The sequence below is a fragment of the Lotus japonicus genome, chromosome 3, assembly GCF_012489685.1.
Source record: "Lotus japonicus ecotype B-129 chromosome 3, LjGifu_v1.2".
Lineage (NCBI taxonomy): Eukaryota > Viridiplantae > Streptophyta > Magnoliopsida > Fabales > Fabaceae > Lotus > Lotus japonicus.
Genome location: NC_080043.1, coordinates 57,732,763 through 57,755,059, shown reverse-complemented (window position 1 = coordinate 57,755,059; position 22,297 = coordinate 57,732,763). Strand labels below are relative to the sequence as shown.

General features: G+C 39.0%; 2 protein-coding genes across 3 annotated transcripts; one reads left to right on the top strand and one right to left on the bottom strand.

The window, feature by feature from the left end:
* The first annotated feature begins 2,502 nt into the window (after positions 1–2,502).
* Positions 2,503–14,161, top strand: LOC130743428 (uncharacterized). 2 transcript variants are annotated; one of them, XM_057595675.1, is made up of 5 exons: positions 2,503–3,040; positions 4,450–4,609; positions 13,018–13,050; positions 13,241–13,335; positions 13,498–14,161. In XM_057595675.1, the coding sequence occupies exons 1-5, from the start codon at positions 2,627–2,629 to the stop codon at positions 13,723–13,725; spliced, it is 930 nt and encodes a 309-aa protein (XP_057451658.1). In that variant the 5' UTR covers positions 2,503–2,626; the 3' UTR covers positions 13,726–14,161. The 2 variants fall into 2 exon arrangements, with proteins under 2 accessions (XP_057451658.1, XP_057451659.1); XM_057595676.1 differs by lacking the exon at positions 13,018–13,050 and having other exon boundaries at positions 2,504–3,040.
* A 372-nt stretch (positions 14,162–14,533) lies between these two features.
* LOC130743427 (protein TOC75, chloroplastic) lies at positions 14,534–19,138 on the bottom strand. The gene is made up of 7 exons (XM_057595674.1): positions 17,986–19,138; positions 17,433–17,654; positions 17,230–17,337; positions 16,931–17,122; positions 16,567–16,815; positions 15,203–15,457; positions 14,534–15,101 (listed from the first exon to the last, which is right to left on the bottom strand). Exons 1-7 carry the CDS (start codon positions 19,066–19,068, stop codon positions 14,862–14,864), a joined length of 2,349 nt encoding a protein of 782 aa, XP_057451657.1. The 5' UTR covers positions 19,069–19,138; the 3' UTR covers positions 14,534–14,861.
* Positions 19,139–22,297: the final 3,159 nt, after the last annotated feature.

Here is a 22,297-nt window from a genome sequence, read left to right as displayed (position 1 = left end):
GAGTTCAACCTAAAGCACAAAATGATGGAGTTCAACCTACAACTGCTCAAAAGAAACCAAAGGTAACCAATCCTAACATTGGTTTATATTGTTGCTATGAAACCTATAATGATATATCTTGTTTATTGTTGCAGAAAAGAGGGTTTTAAAAGTGTAGTAAATGCAAGCAATATGGACATTATAAAAATAAATGTCAGAACATCCCAGAGTTGATTGTAGTACCACAACCACGCTCTCTTCCTGGGATTGTTATAAGGGAGCCTGTCAATTTCAATGTCACAGCCCCACTCCCTCATAATTCTGGAAAAATGGTATTCTGCTAAACCAGATAATCTGCAATTTCATTGAGAAAAAATATAATTCTGCTAACCATTGTATTTAATTTCAGAAAGAAAAAGTGGTAGATGCTCCAAGATCTGTAGATGAAAACTGGTATAATGGCTATGTTGGGACTCATGGAGGAGCAAGTACTTCTTATGTAATGACTGGGAATCAGGGGGGCTAGCACTTCTACTGCTCTGACTGGAAACCTTGGAGGAGCATCCACTTCTGGTTCTATCCTTCAAGTTCAGATGCAGGTTGGGACTTCCAGGACAGTTGAGGGGGCTGCAACAGATACAGGGACTGAGATTCCAATAGCCAGAGGAGACCAAGATGTTGAATATGGAGAAACTTTACCAACACAATGCAGTGCTGTCATTGACACAACAATGGGAGAATCAACATGACCTTGCATTGGCTGAAGGGAAAGCTTTTTGAGTGTGGGAAACAGCAAGAAATCTCTCTAATTTTTAAATGGTTCACATGGTTCTTTCTGAAGCAGTAGAATATGGACCACATGGCCACTAGGGTCGAATTTATTTTGTAATATTTTTGGATGTATGTGGACCACTTACTTTGGCCACCAACCAGCTGGATTATAAGTCTGTTTAATTATGTTTTGGTCTTAGCCTTTCATCTTTGTTCAAACAATGACTAGTGGAGTACTTTAACTCCTTATGTATTGATGTTGATGCTTAACCTAAGTCTATTTAGATATCTCTTTTTGCTGTCTCTTTTTAATCCTATTCAATGTGTATGATGAAGGAAGTACAATCTCAGAAAAAGAAATAAATGACATCAATAGTAGCCCAACAACTATTCTTCTTTTCATTAACTTGAGTACATGATACATACTTCCATATACAAAATACTTCCTTAACCTACATACTTCCATACACAAAATACAGGCAACATTCCCTTGCTTAAACCATTTCTCATACATAAACTTTCAACCCTTTCTCACACATAAACTTTCAACCCTTTCTCATACATAAAGTCCATATTGCTACTATCATTGCAAGGACAGTAAACAAGCATGCAAGCTTCTTCTGGAATCTCTCAACTTCAATCTTCTTCTTGAGCTTGATAATCTTCTTATTCAAATCAGGTACATCATGAACACAGTTTGATGAATTGCCAATCCCAGAATTTAAACTCATTGCATCACTTTCAAATTGAGCATGACTAGCCTGAACTGCAATACTTGGATCATCAATCCAAAAAAAGAAACCACAAGTATCTGGCAACTGCAGCAAACATTGAATTTTGTTACTCATAACTTCACCAAACTGCAGCTTAATATGAGGAGGATCAGATTAAAAAGCCTTGATTAACTTACTTGCCATCTTCTGCATCTCAGAAATCTCCTATTTGTGTTTTCTCGAGTCCCAGCTGTGTAGATGATGAGAGGGAGACCACATTGACATCTGGCCCTTCCACCTGCAGACCTTGGCCTGGAACGAGAGGACGAAGCGGATGATGAATTCATTGTTTGTATGAGAAGAGAACAAGAACGCGGTTCAGAAGTAGGAGAAGGAGAACTTGAACGCGATTGAGAACTAGAAGAAGCGAAAGGAACGCGATTCAGAAGAGAAGGGAACGCTGGAAACGAAGAGAGGAAGAAGAACGCGACTCAGCAGCGAGAGGAAGCATGGTGAGGAAGAAGAACGCGACTCAAGGGGAGGAAGGAGATGGAGGAGTATGAACCCTAATTTCTGAGTGTTAGATGAATTGGGAATTGGGGTAATTAGTTAGGGAATTAGGATTAGTTGGGGGGGATTAAGAATGTTTAATTAGTTTTGGTTTATAATTAGAATTAGGTTAATTATATGTTAATTATTGTATGTGTAAATTAATTTAAATTATTATTTTTTTTTTGTGCCATGTCAGCTTCATTTACACAGTCAGCACGCTACATCATCACTCGCCGAAGCTTGGATCTCCGGCGAGGACCGACTCCATACAGTTTTAAAAGAGAGGGATTAATCCACAAATTTTTTCGGTCAGGGACCTGGTTCAGACGGCGACACAAAGACAGGGATTAATATGAGGATTAAGCCATTTAGATATGAACCTATATGTGAGGTTTATTTTTCCCTCTACGAGGATAAAACAAGGTAGTTACTAGTTACTAGGAAGTACCGTGTTCCTTTGTGGTCGGAGGTTATATTAGTGGAAAAGAAGTTCCGGATAACAATCTAATCCAATTGAATCCAAAGGTTCGGGTGTCTTGAGAGTTGAGACTGTGTGTGATGCTTTCAAGGTTGTTCCAGAACCCTGTCAATGACATCAAGCACGAGAACAGATGATGATACAACAAAGATTTGAGGATTATAACATTAACATGCATGGATTAACAACTCTCCTTCTTCCTCTCACTCTCACTCCCACTCCCAACACCTTGTTTTCTTCATCAAGATCTCTTCAACCATCTTCATCCCTCCAAAACCATGATTACCCATCGATTCCTTCCATACCCAGTTGTAGATTTAGCGTCGGAAGTGGTTTCAATCCCCTGGTGCTCCATTCACGCTGCTACAGCTTCAGGAATCATGAGAAGAAAGGGAGAGGAAGTGGCAATAGAGTTATGGTTGTGAAAGCAAGCCGCGGCGAGTCTCCCTATCAAGTTTTGGGCTTATCTCCATCTGCAACTGTGGATGAAATCAAGAAGGCGTATCGGAAACTTGCTCTCAAGTATCACCCAGATGTAAATAAAGAGGTAATTGCTGTGTTAAATGCTTCATGTTCATCTCTATGTAGTGTTGTAGTGTAGATTGCTGCATTGTTTTTGTCAATTTGGAGATGTTAAGGTGAAGCAGACCAAACATATTTGGTAATTGTTGGCTGACATATATACTGTAAGGGTTAATTTAACAAAAGCTAAGTGCAATAAGCCAGTTAAAAATATTTTTATCATATAAAATAGAGCCATGATGTTCATGATTTTGTTAGGATGAGAAATATTACTAACACTCAGTTTAACACTATCCTTATAACATTATCTCATTTATTAGTTGAAATTCGTCTACTAAATTATGTAGATGTGACTTCCAATATGGAAACAGTGTTATTAATCGCGAATGGTGGAAAGCCAAAGTCCTGCCATACATGACAAATAATGGCGGATTATAGTGGACTATGGTGAAAATGGCAGCCATATGGGCGGGATATTGGCCATGACGGAAAGCCAAAAAACTGCCATGGCGGATATTTGATAACACTGGTTGGAAAGAGTGTTATTAGCAGCGCTCTGCTCCTCTAGTTGGGATGCTATTAGTTTTGAACTATGTGGTAAAATTGTCGTAACTTTTGTTTCAAATTGTCAGATTTGTTGCTGCCAAATTGCCTTTCCGATTTTGGCTGGTTTTCACTTTGCGCAAAATTTAACTCAAAGGTTGAGTTACTTATCTGTAATGGAATACTGTTACTGATGCAGTGTGTTGGTATACTCTCTACTGAATGTTATTCATTCTTCGCCCTATTGTCCTTCAATGGAAGGATGAATTGTACAACCAGTTTGGTGGTTCTGAGATATTTGTATCCATGGCTTTGTTGCCAGATTTATTTGAATGTATATGCTGCATGACTATTGACTCTTCTTTTGAGGAAATCACAATTCGTTCTCTCTTTAATAATTGAAAAAATGTAGATCTATGATGAATTGATGATCAATAAACTGAAAGTCATTTGAGATATTAAGGTCAAAACAACTAAATTGTGATTTGCTTGTTTATTGTCTTCCTGCCTTGGATTTTACTACATTCTCTTAGTTGTTTTACATTTTTACTTGAAGTTCCAGGTCAAACGAATAACAGCAATGTCCCTCCTCCCCTAAAAGACTAACAGAACCCGTGAAAAAGTTATTTAAACTTGATCACCTGAGTGAAGAAATGACTTTTATTTTCATGAATATGAATTTTAGACAACCAGGACAAAGGAAGTAATAAAAGCATATGGTGTTTCGTGTGTCTAAATCTTACACTTCAGGGATGTAAATGTTCAATTTCAGATTGTATGCTGACAACTCACATTGATTTTCCCTATATTTCGAGTTAATTATTAATAGTTAAAATCAGAAGATAGGAATATGTGGTACTTATTTATGTATTTTAAAAATTATTTTTGCAGGATAAGGCACAGGAAAAATTTATGAGGATAAAACATGCATACAACACATTGCTAAATTCTAGTTCCCGCAGAAAATATGATTCTGGATATAGTGGTGCTGATTCTTCACAAAGAAGACAAAGTTGGAGTCCACAAGCTGAAGAAGAATTTTATGGATTAGGTAAATATTTATAATCATCTTCAATCTTGTTTGCATATGTATCTACATGCTTTACTTTTGAAAACATCCTTAAATTTTATTGTTGCTCCCGCTACTGTTAAAGAATTGCAAGTATAGGATTTTGAAAGAAGGAAAAAGCAGGAAAGGTGGCTTAAAGTAATAAACTGAAATATATTCATTAATAGGATGTATTTTTGTACACAATACCTTAACCTGATACTCTTACAGTCTTATTTATATTTAGGTAAATTCCCAGTACAAGATTTTCCAAGATAAGCTAAACACACTTCATATTTTCTAGCACTCTCTTGAGCTAAAGCTTACAAATCTACAAGTAGTAAACTTACTGACATAAGACCAAGAACACTTGCCATCTTGCTAAAGATTTCAGGCAACTAGCACTCTCCTTTGATCACAAAACCTTTAATTGAGTAAATAAATAAATAACTTAAGTTACCTTCACCAGAAACCTAAGACAGAACCAAACAGCTAGACAAAAGAGAAAAGAAGAAACTGCAATCCATCTTCAAAGAAAGGTATCACCTAGCAGAGAAGAGAAACTCAACACAATAGCAAATCCTGAACTGTCCCAACTCAACATTGAGAGGAAGGTGAGAAGCAAGCCGGAGCAGCTAATGTCAAGAAATAGAAGAGGAACTGGGAATCTCCGATCCCAAACTCGTGACACCTTTTTTCTGGCAGGCTGAAACCTCAACAAACTTTATGTTTTTTTTTTTGATAGGCCTCAACAAACTTTATGTAACTCTTACTACCATTCCTGTGATAATCACGCGCCTGCTGCCTGAAAAGTCAGATGGCAGTTGTAGTTGATAGGATTAGAGGTAGGCCTATAGTGAATGTGTATGTTAGGAGGCCTACTAAGGATAAATAAACTGAATACTCAGTTAGGGGTTTGGGAGTAATAATGTGTTTGTTAAGGGACTTCAAGTCCAATTAGTAGAATAATTACAGAGAGACTATAAATAGCTGGTTAGCTGGTTAGTTAGTGAGTTTTTGGTTAGTTGGAATTGGCATAACTGAATAGTGGAATTCAGTTGGGTTCTCTCTATCTCTGTAACCGTTTCTGTTTCAGTTCAATAAGATTCTTCTCCATTTCTGGAGAATTCTCATCTTGTTCCCAATTTCTCAAGGATCTTGATTACCAGTTCTAACACTGGTATCAGAGCACCGATCTTGGTGCCCTGATTCGCTTCCGCTGAAGGATTCGTGAACGCCGGAAGAATTTTGGAGATGGTGACTACTCGCGCGGTGGCGCAGGTCGGAGACGGAGAAAGAGGAGCTTCGAGCTCGCATGGAGCTCAACGAAGCCAGAACCAAGCACATTGAAGACGCGATTCAGGAAAACGAAGCTAGAGCAAAGAGAATTGAAGATTCGCTCTTCGCGGTTCTCACAAAATTGGGGATTTCCCCTGTTGAAGAAACCCTAGCACGTGAAGTGCAAGCTGAGGACGGAGTCGACCCCAATCCCGAACGCGACAAAGGTAGCAGTAGCAGTAGATGGAGAAAATTGGAGATTCCAATCTTTGGAGGTGACGATGCTTAGGGTTGGACTCACAAATTGGAGCGTTATTTTGCTTTGAGAGGAGTTGAGGAAGATGAACGCATGCTAGCAACACTCTTGGCCTTGGAAGGGAAGGCTTTAAGCTGGTTCCAATGGCGGGAGAGGTGTAATCCTGCACCTACCTGGGAAGGGTTCAAGCTAGCTGTAATCAAAAGGTTCCAGCCTGCGATGGTACAAAATCCTTTTGAACTGTTGTTGTCCTTGAAGCAAACCAGTACTGTAGAAGCCTATGTTGAAGAATTCGAGAAGTATGTAGGTGCATTGAAAGAGATTGATCAAGACTTTGCCAAAGGAATCTTCTTGAATGGCTTGAAGGAGGAGGTTCGAGTGGAGGTAAAATTGTATGAACTCTCTTCTTTAACTGTTGTAATTCAGAAATCACTGATGATAGAACAGAAAAACTCAGTTTTGCATAAATCTAGCTCAAACAATTACTCTAAGCCTAGTAATTACAATAGGAGCAACACATTTAATAGAGTTGTAACTGTGGATGCTAAGGGACTTAGTGATAAGAAAACTGAGTCAGTAGCTGGAACTTCTAATACTGGTAATACTGGAATTCCAAATACAATCAGAAGTGGAGATTATAGGCATCTCACTAGTGCTGAAATGAGAGACAAGAGGGAAAATAAACTCTGCTTTAGATGTGATGAACCTTACAACAGGGAGCACAGATGCAAGAATAAGCAGTTGAGAATGATTATCATGGAGGAAGATGATGGAAGTGAGGGGGAGGAAGAGAACATGGATGTGGAACAATTCAAATCCATCCAACTGTCCATTTACTCCATGGCTGGCCTGACAACTGCTAAATCATGGAAGATTGCAGGAACTTTAAGGGGGCAATCTGTGGTAGTACTTATTGATTGTGGAGCCTCCCACAACTTCATTGCAGAGGAGACTGCCTTTCAGTTGCAAATTCCAGTGTTGGCTACTCCCAAATATGTGGTAGAAGTGGGGGATGGACACAAGGTCAAGTGTCAAGGAAAATGCCAGCAGCTAATGCTAGATGTGCAAGGAGTTGAAATCTTACAAGATTTCTATCTCTTTGGGCTGCAAGGGGTTGATTTGGTCTTAGGACTTGACTGGTTAGCAAGTCTAGGGAAGGTGAAGGCAGACTTTGGAAAATTGGAGCTGTCTATCAAACAAGGGAACAAATGGATGAAGATTTATGGTGATCCATCCCTGGCCAAAACCCAACTATCCCTGGGTTCTCTTATGCAAGTACTGAAAACTGAAGAGGAGGGATTACTACTACACTGTACAGGAGAAGTTTCAGAGAACAGGAAAGAAACAACAGTACCAGAGGAGCTTTTGAAGGTGTTGCAGCAAGCTGGTAATGTCTTTCAAGATCTTGAGGGACTACCACCTTCAAGGGTGCAAGACCATGCCATACACCTTAAGGAGGGGGCTGAGATTCCAAATTTAAGACCATACAAATGCCCTCATTTCCAGAAATCAGAAATAGAGAAGCTTGTTGGGGAAATGTTACAAGCTGGAATAATATGGCCTAACATAAGTCCTTATTCTAGTCCTATTATTTTGGTGAAGAAGAAGGATGGAGGATGGAGGTTTTGTGTAGATTATAGGGCTTTGAATAAGATTACAATTCCTAATAAGTTCTCTATTCCTATTATTGAAGAGCTACTGGATGAGATTGGGGGAGCTCAAGTCTTTTCTAAGCTTGACCTCAAGTCTGGTTATCATCAAATTAGAATGAGGGCTGAGGATATAGAAATGACTGCATTCAGAACTCATGAAGGACACTATGAGTTCCTTGTAATGCCTTTTGGCCTTACAAATGCTCCCTCTACATTTCAAGCCTTAATGAATAAGGTTTTGAAACCATTTCTGAGGAAATTTGCTTTGGTTTTCTTTGATGATATTCTGGTCTATAGCAGATATATTACTGATCATGTTTCTCACTTGGGCCAAGTGTTGGAGGTTCTGGACAGAAATTCATTAAAGGCCAACAGGAAGAAGTGTAGCTTTGGTCAAGGTAGCTTGGAATACTTAGGTCACATCATCTCAGGGCAAGGAGTTGCTGCAGATTTGAAGAAGGTGGAAGCCATGCAGCAGTGGCCTATTCCAAAGGATATCAAAGGGCTGAGAGGTTTCCTTGGTTTGACTGGATACTACAGGAAATTTGTGAAGGATTAGGGCAAATTAGCCAGACCTTTGACTGACTTGACTAAAAAAGATGGTTTCAAATGGAGTGAGGAAGCTACTCATGCTTTTAATTCCTTGAAATCTGCCATGGTAGAGTTACCACTACTGGCTGTACCTGATTTTTCCAAGCAGTTTGTAATTGAAACTGATGCTTCCAGCAAGGGCTTAGGGGCAGTTCTAATGCAGGAGGGCAGACCCTTGGCTTATTGGAGTAAGGGCCTATCCAAGAGAACACAACAGAAGTCAGTCTATGAAAGAGAACTTATGGCACTAGTGCAGGCAGTACAGAGATGAAAGCACTATTTAATGGGAAGACATTTTGTGATAAAAACTGATCAGAGAAGCTTGAGGTTCTTGACTGACCAGAGGTTGTTCACTGATGAACAATTTAAATGGGCTGTGAAACCCATTGGATTGGACTTCGAAATTCAGTACAAGCCTGGGGTGGAGAACAAGGTTGCAGATGCATTATCCAGAAGAGATATGTATTGTGCTTTGTCTGTAATCAATAGTGAGGATACAACAGCTTGGATTCAGGAGGTTGATCAGGATGAGGAGCTGCAACAAATCAAGCAAGCCTTGGTGGTTTCCCCAAATTCTCATTCTGGTTATTCCCTCAAGCACGGCTTATTGCATTTCCAAGACAAATTGGTTCTGTCCAGCTCATCCAATAGAATTCCTCTTCTCATTGCTGAGTGCCATACAACACCTACTGGAGGCCATTCAGGTTTGCTACGAACCTACAAGAGGATTTCCAGTTTCCTCTATTGGAGGGGTATGAAAAAGGACATTCAGCAATTCATAGCTGAATGTGATGTCTGTCAGAAAAGTAAATATGCAACCTTGGCTCCAGCAGGCTTATTACAGCCATTACCCATCCCTACTCTGGTGTGGCAGGACATATCTATGGATTTTGTCACTGGGTTGCCTAGGGTAAGAGCTAAAGACACTATATTGGTGGTAGTGGACATGTTAACAAAGTATGCTCACTTTCTTGCTTTGGGACACCCTTTTACAGCCAAGGATGTACAGCCTTGCTTTTCACTTCTGAAGTGATCAGATTGCATGGTTTTCCCTCTTCCATTATCACTGACAGAGACCCAATTTTTCTGAGTAATTTCTGGAAGGAGCTCTTCAAGTTGTCAAGCACTTTGCTGAAGTTCAGCACTTCTTACCACCCTCAGACTGATGGCCAGACAGAGGTGGTAAATCGTTGCTTGGAAACCTATCTCAGGTGCTATGTGGGTCCTCATCCCAAGAGGTGGTTGGAAGGGTTGATGTGGGCAGAATATTGGTATAACACTACCTACCATATTTCAGCTGGGATGACCCCTTTTAAGGCTCTCTATGGCAGAGAAGCACCAGTCTTGATAAGGAGCTGTGACATTCCCTCCAAAATTGAGGATGTCAACCAGCTGGTCCAGCATAGAGATGCGCTGTTAAGTGAATTACAACAACATCTGCTTAAAGCTCAAGATTTAATGAAAGCTCAGGCAAATAAGCATAGAAGGGATGTGGTCTTTGCTGTGGAGGATTGGGTTTACTTGAAATTGCAGCCTTACAAGCTGAAGTCCTTGGCACATAGACCCTATGCTAAGCTGGCTGCTAGATACTATGGCCCTTACCATGTGGTGGAAAGGATTGGGGAGGTGGCCTACAAATTAGCATTACCTGCTCATGCCAAGATCCATCCTGTCTTTCATGTTTCATTGTTGAAGCCAGCCCTCAAGCCTCAACAGCACCCTCAGCCACTCCCTCCCATGCTCAATGAGGAGTATGAATTAGAAGTGGAGCCTGCAGATCTGCTGGAATGGAGGAAAACTGCTCAAGGCCATTTGGAAGTTCTCATTTCTTGGCAGGGTCTCCCATCTTGTGAGAATTCCTGGGAATTAGCTACTGACATGTTGGCTGCTTTTCCTCAATTTTCCCTTGAGGACAAGGTCGTTCTTTTAGGGGGGAGTATTGATAGGATTAGAGGTAGGCCTATAGTGAATGTGTATGTTAGGAGGCCTACTAAGGATAAAGAAACTGAATACTCAGTTAGGGGTTTGGGAGTAATAATGTGTTTGTTAAGGGACTTCAAGTCCAATTAGTAGAATAATTACAGAGAGACTATAAGAGCAACTCCAACGCTGGTTTCTTAACCCAGCTGGAGTTGCTAAGAAACCGTTTCTTATTTTTTGCAGCATTGGAGCATGTCTAGTTGGCAGTTTTGGTTTCTTAGCAACAGTGCAGAGTTCCTTGTGGAAGAAACTCTGCTTTTTGGTTTCTTAGATTAAAAAAATGATATTTTCTATCACTTGCTTCAACTGAATTCAGAGGGAAAGAAACAGAATGAAGGAACATCAACACATCAACACAGTTCTTGTTCTTAAACCAGAATTTCAGAAATTTTATTCAACAATAAAATAATTAAAAAATTATAATGAAATGTTCAGAAGAAAGAAGATGAACAAATTTATTTACAAAAGATGAGTTTTTTTACATAGAAAAAAGATAAAAAAAAAATATGATCTTGACTGTGTGGAAGAACAAGAGCTCCGATCCGGTCGTTTTTGCTCCGATCTGGAAGGGAAATGAGAGAAATTCAATAGAAGAGTAAAGAAACTAACGAAAATCTACAAAATCAACATGAACTTACCTCAAATCGGCTTGCATGTGTCAAAGAGGGGCGGTGGAGGCTGCATCGTGGCCGGAGCGTGGCGTGGCAGGAAGAGACCGTGAGTGGGTGAGCGAGAAAGGAGGAAGAGAGCGATCGGAAGAGGAGGAAGACAGTGAGTGGGTGAGCGAGAAATCAAATCTACTCCTTTGCAAGCTTCAAGGCTTTGAAGCTATGAAACATGGGCTGTGGGGGGCGGATCAACGCTCTATGGTGGCGGTGGTGGTTGTTTGGTGGCCGGTGGCGAGTGTGTGTGGTTGTTTGGTGGCCGGTGGTGGTGGTTTTGTGGCCGGCTGGGGACTTAGAGACGTGGACCAGAGGTGAGGGAGATGAAAAATGGAATTCAAGCAGAGAGAGGGGGAGAGAGGAAGGAGACGGCTGATCAGAGGTGAGGGAGAACTAGGGTTTCAAGTGGAAGAAGAGAGAAAAGGGAAATTTATACCCAGGTGACCGGTTCACCCGGTTTTTTGCCCGTTTGAGCCCTGGTTAACCGGCTGGAACCCCTTTTTTTTACCATTTATGCATATTTTGACCGGATGGGCCGGTTTTTTGTCCATATGGGCTCATCTGATCAGCCCAATTTTTTTTTTTAATTTTAGCCCAATTATTACTATTTAATTATAATATTAGAAAATTAAAAGAAAATCATTTAATTTAATTATATTATTAATTTAGTATTAAATTATAAATCTAAATTGAGTGAAAATAAATATTATTAATTTATGTTGTATGGTGGGACACGGGTGGGACCCTTCAAATAGTAATTTAAGAAACCATGGGTTGGAGCAAAATCTGCTTCAGTTTCTTAGGAGTTTCTTAAGTCTGATGTGGCAGTACGGGGCCCACAGGAATAGTGCTGAATAGTGTGTTAAGAAACCAGATAAGAAATTGTGGGTTGGAGTTGCTCTAAATAGCTGGTTAGCTGGTTAGTTAGTGAGTTTTTGGTTAGTTGGAATTGGCATTACTGAATTGTGGAATTCAGTTGGGTTCTCTCTATCTCTGTAACCGTTTCTGTTTCAGTTCAATAAGATTCTTCTCCATTTCTGGAGAATTCTCATCTTGTTCCCAATTTCTTAAGGATCTTGATTACCAGTTCTAACATAGTGGCGGCTGCCCGAACTTTGAGTTATAGGCGCCTGTAGTTGAGTAATGAATCATGATATATTGATGATTCTTTTGCTTCATTTATTATTATTTGAAATGGTTTTTATCTATGCTGAAAGGAGAGTGGAGAAAAATGGAAAAAAAAGAGAGAGAATATACCTCCCAAGTTCCATAAACTCATAATAGCTCGAGGGAGATACTCTCCTCAAGATGGATGTTACGGGTTCAATACCATGTTAAAGAATTATAGGTTTAGGATTAAGAAAGAAGGAAAAGAGAGAAAGACAGCTCAAAGTAATAACTGAAATATGTTAGCTAAGCTAACGGGCTAATACTCTTTCTAAATTATTAATTAGGTTAAGTACTAGTACAAGATCTTACACAAAGACTAATTTCCTAAACAAATCGAAAAAGATATTCTAAAATAATCTAGGTATATCTTTGATATTCTCTAACAACAAAGTTGGAAGTTAGCCCAAGAGATCTGCCCAATATACAACTCAATTGAAAGTTATCAGAAGTTTTTAGCCAGTAGGCAATTCATTCGTTTTGTGCAGTTAAAAATTGTCAGTATGCATATGGGATTTTGATTGGAATGGTTATGTTTTGGTCTTCCCTGGAATGGTTAGAGAAATTAATTATCCTTTTGTCATTGTAAAAGACATGCTATTTATTTCTCAAAGAAAAAAAGACATGCTATTTATTTGATTTTACACCCACGGCCCCTTTATTTAAGTTTTCTTTTTCTCCTTGTGCGCTCTTCTGACACCTAGTTATTTCCCTTTAAATTTCAGATAGATGATTTTTGAATTCTTTATATGCTCCCTGTCTTATGATTTTATCAAGTTAGTTACTTTTTTTAATCTTCTTATGATCAACATCTTAATGGTGCAGGTAATTTTTTGAGGGATGTTCAAATAACAATAGGTAGATATATGCTCTCTTGTAGACATCATGTGATCATGTCTGCTATAAGTGTAGCTGGGCATTGGTTTGTGTCCCATATAAATCTATCAACAGGGGGAAAGGGAGGGTTCTAGTATATTGGATTATTGAAACTTAAGTTTTATATTTCATTTTCTGTAGTGTTTGAGAGCTGATGGTTCTGTTATTACAGAGGACTTCTTTAGGGATCTTCAAGAAGAATTCAGGAACTGGGAAGCCAGTGCTGCTTCACAAGGAAAACCGAAGAGCCTATGGGAGGAATTGGCGGTGAGACTTCCCACTTACATCTTTATCTGTTTGCTTTGGAGTCTATTTCTGATATGTGCCCAATGCGAAAGCCAATTTACCTAGTGAAATATCATGTCTCAGAAAAGTCGTAGCAACAAGGACCTACATTAGACTCATGATATTTGAAATTTTATCTTTCAGGAAATAGGAGAAGAATTTGTTGAGTTCCTGGAGAAAGAACTAAATGTTGTGGATCCAAGTGACGGTTATAACACGCCTCAGGGAGGAAATCCATCTAAAGTTTCTGGCGCAGAGACGTCAAACAACAACACTCAAGGTGAAGCTAGCAAAGGAAACAAAAGTGTTCAGGATAACCTTGATGAAATAGAAGCCACTCTGGCCCAGTTAAAAAAGGAACTAGGCTTGTAGAACAGAGTGATTAGCTTCCCCGCTCTTATATAGCACAAGAATGTGAAGGCATATATATTTTTTGATGGCTATGGCGAGCTTAAGTCACCTTCACCAAATTGAGTGACTGAACACAAGATATTCATAGGGTTCTGATGTTTTTCTTGCTGAACATCCATCATCCAGCAATATTTAATTGTTCATTCATTTTTTTTGGTGTTGGGTTGGGTGTTTAGATTACTTATCTAAATGAAGAAACACTATAATCTTGGATGTATTTGGTGAGATGAAACCAAAAGAAATGTAGAGGGATGATGAAACTTGTTTGGTATATGACATGTTTTCATTCGTTTAGCGTCACTTTTTATGTGTAGCTCGCACATGAAACATTGACAAGTGACTTGTATTTCACTATTTATACAAGTTTAAATGAATCTTTTATTCTATTTTTTTTTTATATACACCGGGAATTGTGAATTTCATCCGGCTTTCCCCATCTATTGTTTTCACCAATAAGCACTCATAAAATAGACGCCATAATTTGTTAATATGGCAGACTACAGAAGTACAAATCCCTTGGAAAAATGGATGTGTAACACCTCAGTAGAAAACTTAACATAATTATTATCCCTGATCTAATACATTTATATTAAACAACTAGCTCATGATTAATATGCTTTAGGATTCATGTGCAGGACTTGATGTTAAAACATGAACTTCTCTTAAATGCCCATCCGAGAACATCTAAACTATACAGACAAATTAAAGATCTATTACTCTAGGGGCATTGCCTAACTTGATAACATACAAAAATTGTAACCCCTAATAATTAGAAAAATTATATTTATATCAGAAAAAAATTCACATAAATATTATAGCGTTTCACTTGTTCTTACTAGCCGCAAAAATAAAATCAATCGACATAATCTGCTCTCTTAATATTTTCACAGAACTTCCTATCAATTCTGCAGGTAACACAGGAAAAAACCAAGTTACTAGTACCACATGTAGTTTAAGTGTTGATAAATTCGTAAACTCCGCCCCTCTACCACCAAGGCCACTTTAAACTTATGCAGGCCTCAATCATTGTGTGCAAGAATTCTTCAGCAAACCAAGAGAACAAAAACCCTCTAAATACCAAGTGACTAATTTTCACCTCAAAACCTCTCTCCAAAACGGAAAAACAATGCACCAGTTCCTGAGTTATGATCCACAGCGTATTCTGCTCTGACTAAACCAAGCTTGACACCAACACCATAAGACGACCCATGACCCATTCGCCTGTAAACTTCTGTAGGATTCCCTTTAACATTCTTTGAACTCCCTAGATCATTGCCATGTTCTGCAAATGCATACACGTGGGTACCTTTAACAGGTACCCGTAACTCAGCTGCAAGCTGTAGAAAGGAAAAGAAATCAGATTAGTTATTCTCCAAGTAGTGGATAGTAGAAAAATGAAATCTCTAAGAATCAATGAAATGCATATACTCATATGTACCTCGAGGATATTTCTGGCTGCTCCAATCTCACCCATGTTATAACCCCTTACGGAATAGGGCCCCCCAAGAGTAAAAGCATCATAACTTGGAAGGTCACCTACACAACCACCATAGCGGCCGTGGAGGACAAGCACAGGTGGTGGTGGTTTACCAGCCCCTTCCTCCACAGACATCAACTGGAGGAAGCGTGTCAAAGTAAGCTGGTGACGATTGAAGAATGGGAACTGGCTGCCAATACCAAGGCCTTGATCTACCTGCAGTTTGCATGTGAAAAAACAGTCAAAAGAAAATATAGGCATGGCTTACTTCATGATCAGACCTTTACAGAACAATAAAATATTGTCCCCGGAGGTGCTGCAAGTTGGTCCTGCACTAAAAGGTTTCATTGAAAACACATTTAGGTAGAGCTCAATGGCATTAATTTATACATACAATGGGATAAGATTTGGTCATTGGTTGAAAAGAATGCTTTCACGTCCAGCATAAGTCAGCATCCTGCTAGCTCTAGACAAAATAGAATCCTATAACAAGGATTGCATTCACATCAAGAGTAGCTGCAATTTTTTAAAGAAAGATATTGAATTTATGGAACATCCTTAGCCATCCCCACTATTTCTATCTTTGTTTCAAGGTTAACATATGCTACCTTCCATATTGATCCCAAGGGAGATAGACAAATTTTCTTAAGGTTTGTATTAAAATAGCTAGCACTGTCACTGCTTGATGCTTGATTCACCCTCTTGTCTTACTATCCAAAACATCCTTCTATTCTTCTTTCCCCCCTACCCAAGTCAAGATTTGAATTCTCAGCAAAACAAGTAAGCTGAGAGAATCCTCACAAATGGTTCTATATATATAGGGAGAGATAAGACTTCAGTAATCTTACACATTCAATAACTTAACATAGGATCGTATCATAAAATTTACTGTTGGATTGTAAGTTAACATCATAAAGATCAGATCTATAAAATTTAAATCAATCCAACATTATATACACATTATTGAGATACATCAAGATTAATGTCATACACATTAGATGAAACCAGTGTAGTATTTCTTTTTCATCTACTGTTGAATCAACTAAAATCATATTCTATCTAAAATTTATTACCAGAGTATAATGATTAAGTACTACACTGGAATGTGTGTGTGTACACATATATAAGTCAAATTTCGTGACATCAACTTTAACTATTTATGATTAGATTTAATGGTGAAGTTGACCCCTTTTAATCTCACAAGAAAAAGAAGCTTACTTTATACATCTATACATACATACACATGCACATATTATATATATATACACACATATTATATATATAGACAACTTAAAAAGGCATTTAGTGTAGGATGAGATAGTCACCTGGAACATATTTCTATCTCCAACTATAGTTCCATTCACAAAACGTGTGTTATCACGCGTGATATTTGTCTGTAGAAATGCCATGCGATCAATGCCAGTACCACTGAGAGTGGTAGGAGGTCCATCTGCACTTATTCCTCCGCTAGGTAATACTCTTTGACCACTTGCACAGATATGACTACTTTCATCACGCGTTGTAATCTCTTCCATTACAAGTCCATAGGTGAATTTACTCTGGCGTGTGAAATTCTGTTTGGGACACAAGACATGAAAATTAATTAAGATTAAAAACACACTACCACCAGCCCAAATGGCCAACTCTAGGCTTAGGATTTATTTACTAAAATAGAACCAGTGTTACTACCTCGGTAATATTAGCTTTAAGACCAGCACGATCAACCCATATTGGGGGCACCTCATCCACTCCTGGCCCCCCAGTGAATACTGGACTCAACTTTCGGCTATTGAAGCAGCTTACACGGAGAGTACGATTGCGTGGATAATATACACCATCCAAATATGGATGTGCATACTCTAGCTTAAATGCAAGATCATCCTACAGCATAACATGAAGGATATTTTCTGATACCAATGCCAACATAGACAAGAGACACAACTAGTGTAGAATAAAATGAAAAACTAAATGGACCAGCTCAAGAATACCTGAGGATTCAAGAAGTTGCTGGTTGTTATAGAACCAGTGACAGATCTATTCAGTCCTTGCAGATTCCGGTGTTCAAAAGAAACTGTTCCACCTGGCTGAAGCGAGGCCTGCACAGAAATTGAATAGATAGTGATCAGTTTAATTGAGCAGGCAAAGTTCCACCATTTATGAAGCATTTTGATATTAAATTTGACAGAATTACCAAAGTGGGGCGCCCTCCTCGTCCAGGGACAATACTCCATTCAGTACTGACTTCAGCCGTCTTCTGTTCCAACTCTTTTAGCTTAATTTCAACAATTATCCCTCCTTCATTATTCTCATCAGGCCTTGGATTCACCTCAATATTTGAAAACAACGCAAGGGAGTTTATGTTTCTCAAAGCTTGCTTCCCTGCTTCAATATTAAAAGTGTAACCTGGGCGCAGCTGTGATATAAAAAATATCCATCAAGTAAGCAGCTATAACAAAAGGTTCAAAACCAAAAACCATACAAAAATGTAAACATGTATCATGTTCGAACTAGTAACTAATCCTAACATTGAAGTACCAAAAAGCATAATCACAGAACACCCTGCTAGTGGAGACAACAAAATTATCATAGTTAGATTACCAAACAAATTAGCTATTAACCATACTAAACATATCAATTGAGCAGATAACAAACATTTGTAACCATCCAAATAAGCCACAAAATGAAGCCTACAAATGTTGGAAATAACCTAACACATAACTGTTTAATGTGTGCTGTATATGTACCTGTCTGGGAAGCTCTCTCTGTATCACTGGTACTTGAGTGTTACCCTCAACAATATTACCAAGCTTATCCTGATATTGAATGCTCAATTGGGTGATATCCCCTTCAACCACCTCACACACAACCTCACTAGTGTTAAGGTTCCCAAAATTCACAACCTGGGCACAAGCATACCCTTCATCATGGTACCACTTTTGAACCCTATCCCTAATCCTCTGAAGCAACCTAGCACTCACAGTCCCTTGTCTCCTCAGCATCTGCATAATCTCCTGGTGCACCGAACCGGGCAAAAGGCACGGCCTAGCCCTATCAATTCTCCTCTCATAGTCCCTCTCCTGGCTCAAATAGTACTCCATTCTCTCCTTATCAGTCATATCAGGGTCCATCTCAACCGGCTTCGTCTGCGGCATCAAACCCACGTTGATACACCTGAACCTATCAGCTGACTCCCAAGTACTCTCACTGAACGCAACCGTCAACGATAGGGTTCCATCGGCGTTGGTCTTCCCTTGCAAATCGACCTTCTCGAACATTCCGCAAGTGGCGAGAGACTCCAGCTCCTTCTGCAGCTGCGCCTTGGTGTAAACGCCGCCGGGGCGGAGGGACACCATCTCGCTGAACGAGTCGTCGGCGCTCACCTTGGCCCTCCGGTTCCGATCGAAGAAGAGGATCTCCGAGATCATGTACTTTTTGAAGCCGCTCAGCTTGTTCAACTGAACCGTGATGTTGGCCGGTAAGCCGTGAGAGTCCCACTCCTGGGACTGTGGCTCGTCGGCGTTGGCCGCCGCCGGGGTGAGGAGTCTGGACCAGAAGCCTCCATTTCCGTCGCCTCCGCCGCCGCCGAACCAACCTCCACCTCCTCCTCCGCCGGTGGTGCCTCCACCTCCGCCTCCGCCCGTGGAGAGGAAGGGGGTGAGAGGGGTGGAGTGGAGGACGATGGAGGCGGCGGCGGAGGAGAGTGCGACGGTGGTAGAGATGGTTTTGAAGAGTGAAGGGCGAGAGAGTTTTTTGTTGGAAGGGGAAGAGGGTTTGTCACGGTGGATGGATAGCACCTTGCCGAGGTGGCTGGTGGGAGCGAAAGACATTGTTTGGGATGAGAGAGGGAGGGAGGAGGGAGCGCAGTCCAGTGTGCAAGAGAAAATCAAAGATATATACTATGAGAAGATAGAAGAGAGGGTTTTTGATGGGTTTTCTTAAACAATTTATTTATTTGATTTTCTTTTCTAGCACTCTTTTCTAGTGCTATGGTAAGGCACAAACCTCCAATCATATCTTTTATGTTCTTTTCTTAGTTTAATTAAATTTTATTTATACACAATAATAATAGTGTAAAGAGTTTTTTTTAAGACATGTATCATCCTTCAGAGGCAATGTTGTTCGAGCCGGGAACATCCACATCATAGTAATGCTGACTCTCTCAATGAGTTTATTTCATCCACAAAACTCGAACCAAGACCTTGCTTAAGGGGAATCAAACATGTCATATAACTGAGCAGCTATAAGATTAATCTTAAGATTTGAATATCACATTAAATGAGTATATATTTTCTAACAAATCATCATTCATACACACTATTCATGGATCAACCTCTAAACTAGATGATTACGGAGCAAAATTATGTACTAGTTGTGGAAGACGGTATACTCATATCTTATTATGTGTTTTTTTAATCTTTTATTTTAATGTAGTGATGACTAGGTAAAATCATGTAAAAAAAAATTACACACTTTTTTTAAAGAAAATATATAGCTTCATTCAAAGGTATTGGTAAAGAGTTTGAAAGAGCATAAAACTGAATATAAGAGGCAGTACTACTAACCCACACATCATTCGAATTTGATAAACAAAACTTAAAAAAGAAAATGAGTAGTGCTATTAACATCTCTATGAAAGCGAAAGAGCATGAAAATCAAGAGCATTGTTCCGAATCTTGAGATGTAAATAAATAATACAAGAAATAGGGGTTTAAATTGTGTTCTTTTAAAACTTAGTTTTACGAAAAGAGTATATGTTTTTGAAAACTTTTCGAAAATGTTTAGTGCAACAGAAATGTAAGCAGAGTTATCAAACGATCAGCACACAAAGATTTATACTCGTTCACCCCTGAACGATGGGCTATGTCCAGTACTTGGCCACCACCAAGAATTTCACTAGCAAGTATCACAGACTTCTCCTACAAGTATTCTACAAGACTTCTCCTACAAGTATTGTTCAGGACTTCTCCTACAATCTTTACAAAGATCATTTGGTTCTACAATAATTCTCTTCTTACAAGAGTGATGGTAGAGAATTTATGGCACTGGAACTCTAAGTGTTTTGGTTCATATATGACTTTGGATCACTCAAGAGTTCTGATTCTTAGAGAGAAATAAATGAAGATATTCGACTCTTTAAGGTTCTAGGTTCTCTCTCTTTTCTTGCAGATTTGGTGTTCAAAGATTTGACACTAAAAGAATTTCTGTCGTTGACTTGAAGAGCTTTGAATGCTTAGAAGAATGAATAATTGAATGCTTAGGGTTCTTATTCTTTCAGTCTTAACTCTTGTTGTCTTCTTTCTTCATGGTTGCCTTAAATACTTGCTTGCATTTGTTGTAGCCGTCGTGAGACGAAATCCAACTTTTATTCTTGTCGTTGTGAGATAGATCCATCTGTTGATTCAAATGGCTCCGGTTGGTAGATGCATTAAATGCATGTTACTGTTCAACTGTGTTCTTTTGCTGAAAAAGTGAGGCTTGTCAACTAGTAGGTGACAATAGACTTTGACTACTTTTCAGAAGTGAGACAATAGAGAAATTTGATGTTGACATGTTGTAATTTTCCTCGTTGGTCAGCGTGCTTCAAGGAGAGAGTGAATCTTCACATGATCTCGTTTGAATTCCTTGGCAGCTGGTTGCATTCTAACTTTATCGTTGATGTTTTGACATATGTCTTCAACCTTTCTGAATGATGAGCTGACATTAGACGATTAATAGTCGATGTGGCTCAGCTTGTGTCACATGTGTGCCAGACAGTCTTGCAAATTTGAATCTTAATCTTTAGGATAGATTGAACGTTGAGGTCCTTTATTCATAAAGAATAAATCCTGAAATTCAAGTTAGTTTAGAAGCTTCGATTTCAGTGAAGTGCTTCTGTGTATACTAAAATTGTTATTGATCAAAATTAGATTTTAAAACGATATGATGCGTTTGAACTTAACAGATCATACTAACAATTGAACCCAGTATGCATTTTGATTTATCTCACTCAAAATTCATTCTATGAGCACTTTACAATACTGTTCTGATCTGCTATAAAAGTCATATGACATGTCGACGTTGTGGCCGATTCAGTAGGTAATGCTCTTAAGTAGACATATGCGATCGGCCAGAACGATCTAATCCAGGAGCAGACCACCCCAACATGTTCCAAAGTGTGTGACCAGTCCAGCAAGGGGACGAGACAAACACGTAAGCACGACGAGGTTAAAGCTAACCTTGCGTCTAAAAACTTCACTTAAAGGACTTCTCTCTTACTTGTAGAGATACCAACATAAATGTCGGTTCTATCGTTTATTTACATAACATGTTATTTATTCTTAGTATTTCTGAGTTCTTCTTAGACCTATGGAGTATATCTTTTCTCTCTCACTAACTTGAGTCTCAAAGTGTATTGTGTAGGTACTCCCGCTTCACTCAAGGCCAAGACCACAATTATTTCAAGCCTAGCCATCGCTTATCATTGCCATCGAGCACAACAAGAGGAGCACTCCAAATTTTAGGAATAACGAATATGTTTCAACAATTAGACTTGAATATCCTCTTTCTTTAGTGACGATAGTTGCGATGACGATGCTGTCAATGGGGGAGGCAGTGGTAGCGATGATAGTTGCGATAACGTTGGTGTTAGTGGGGGAGGGTGGTGGTACTGGTGGATTAAAAATTTCTAATAGCTTATACGTTACAATTTTATCAAATATTATCTCACATTTATTAGCTAAATTATATTATTCATCATTTTAATATATAAAAGTAGATTGAAGAAGATCAAATAATGAATTGACTCGTAATATATTAATATAAAATCAACAATATTTTTATGTATGTGTTCGAAGGTGGTTCTCAGCAATGTGCGTATATATAAAAGTAGATTGAATCATTAAGCACGACAAGAGATAAAATAAGACGTACAGTTTTAGCTTTGACAACAGGATTGAAAGTAAGAGTAATCAAACTCTGGAATCTGCATGAAACCCTGAGCCACCAAACACGCTTTTAAGCGCTCAACAATGTCGTCACTATGGAATTTAGTGTGAAAGACCCATTCACTGCCAACAA

Coding starts and splice junctions, on each gene's coding strand:
- LOC130743427 (XM_057595674.1), bottom strand. CDS start 19,068: ATGTCTTTCGCTCCCACCAGCCACCTCGGCAAGGTGCTATCCATCCAC. Junction 17,338..17,432: donor GAGGAGGGCGCCCCACTTTG/GTAATTCTGTCA, acceptor ATTTCTGTGCAG/GCCTCGCTTCAGCCAGGTGG. Junction 16,816..16,930: donor TTAAAGCTAATATTACCGAG/GTAGTAACACTG, acceptor TGTCCCAAACAG/AATTTCACACGCCAGAGTAA.
- LOC130743428 (XM_057595675.1), top strand. CDS start 2,627: ATGATGATACAACAAAGATTTGAGGATTATAACATTAACATGCATGGA. Junction 3,041..4,449: donor ACCCAGATGTAAATAAAGAG/GTAATTGCTGTG, acceptor TTATTTTTGCAG/GATAAGGCACAGGAAAAATT. Junction 4,610..13,017: donor AGAAGAATTTTATGGATTAG/GTAAATATTTAT, acceptor TTAATGGTGCAG/GTAATTTTTTGAGGGATGTT.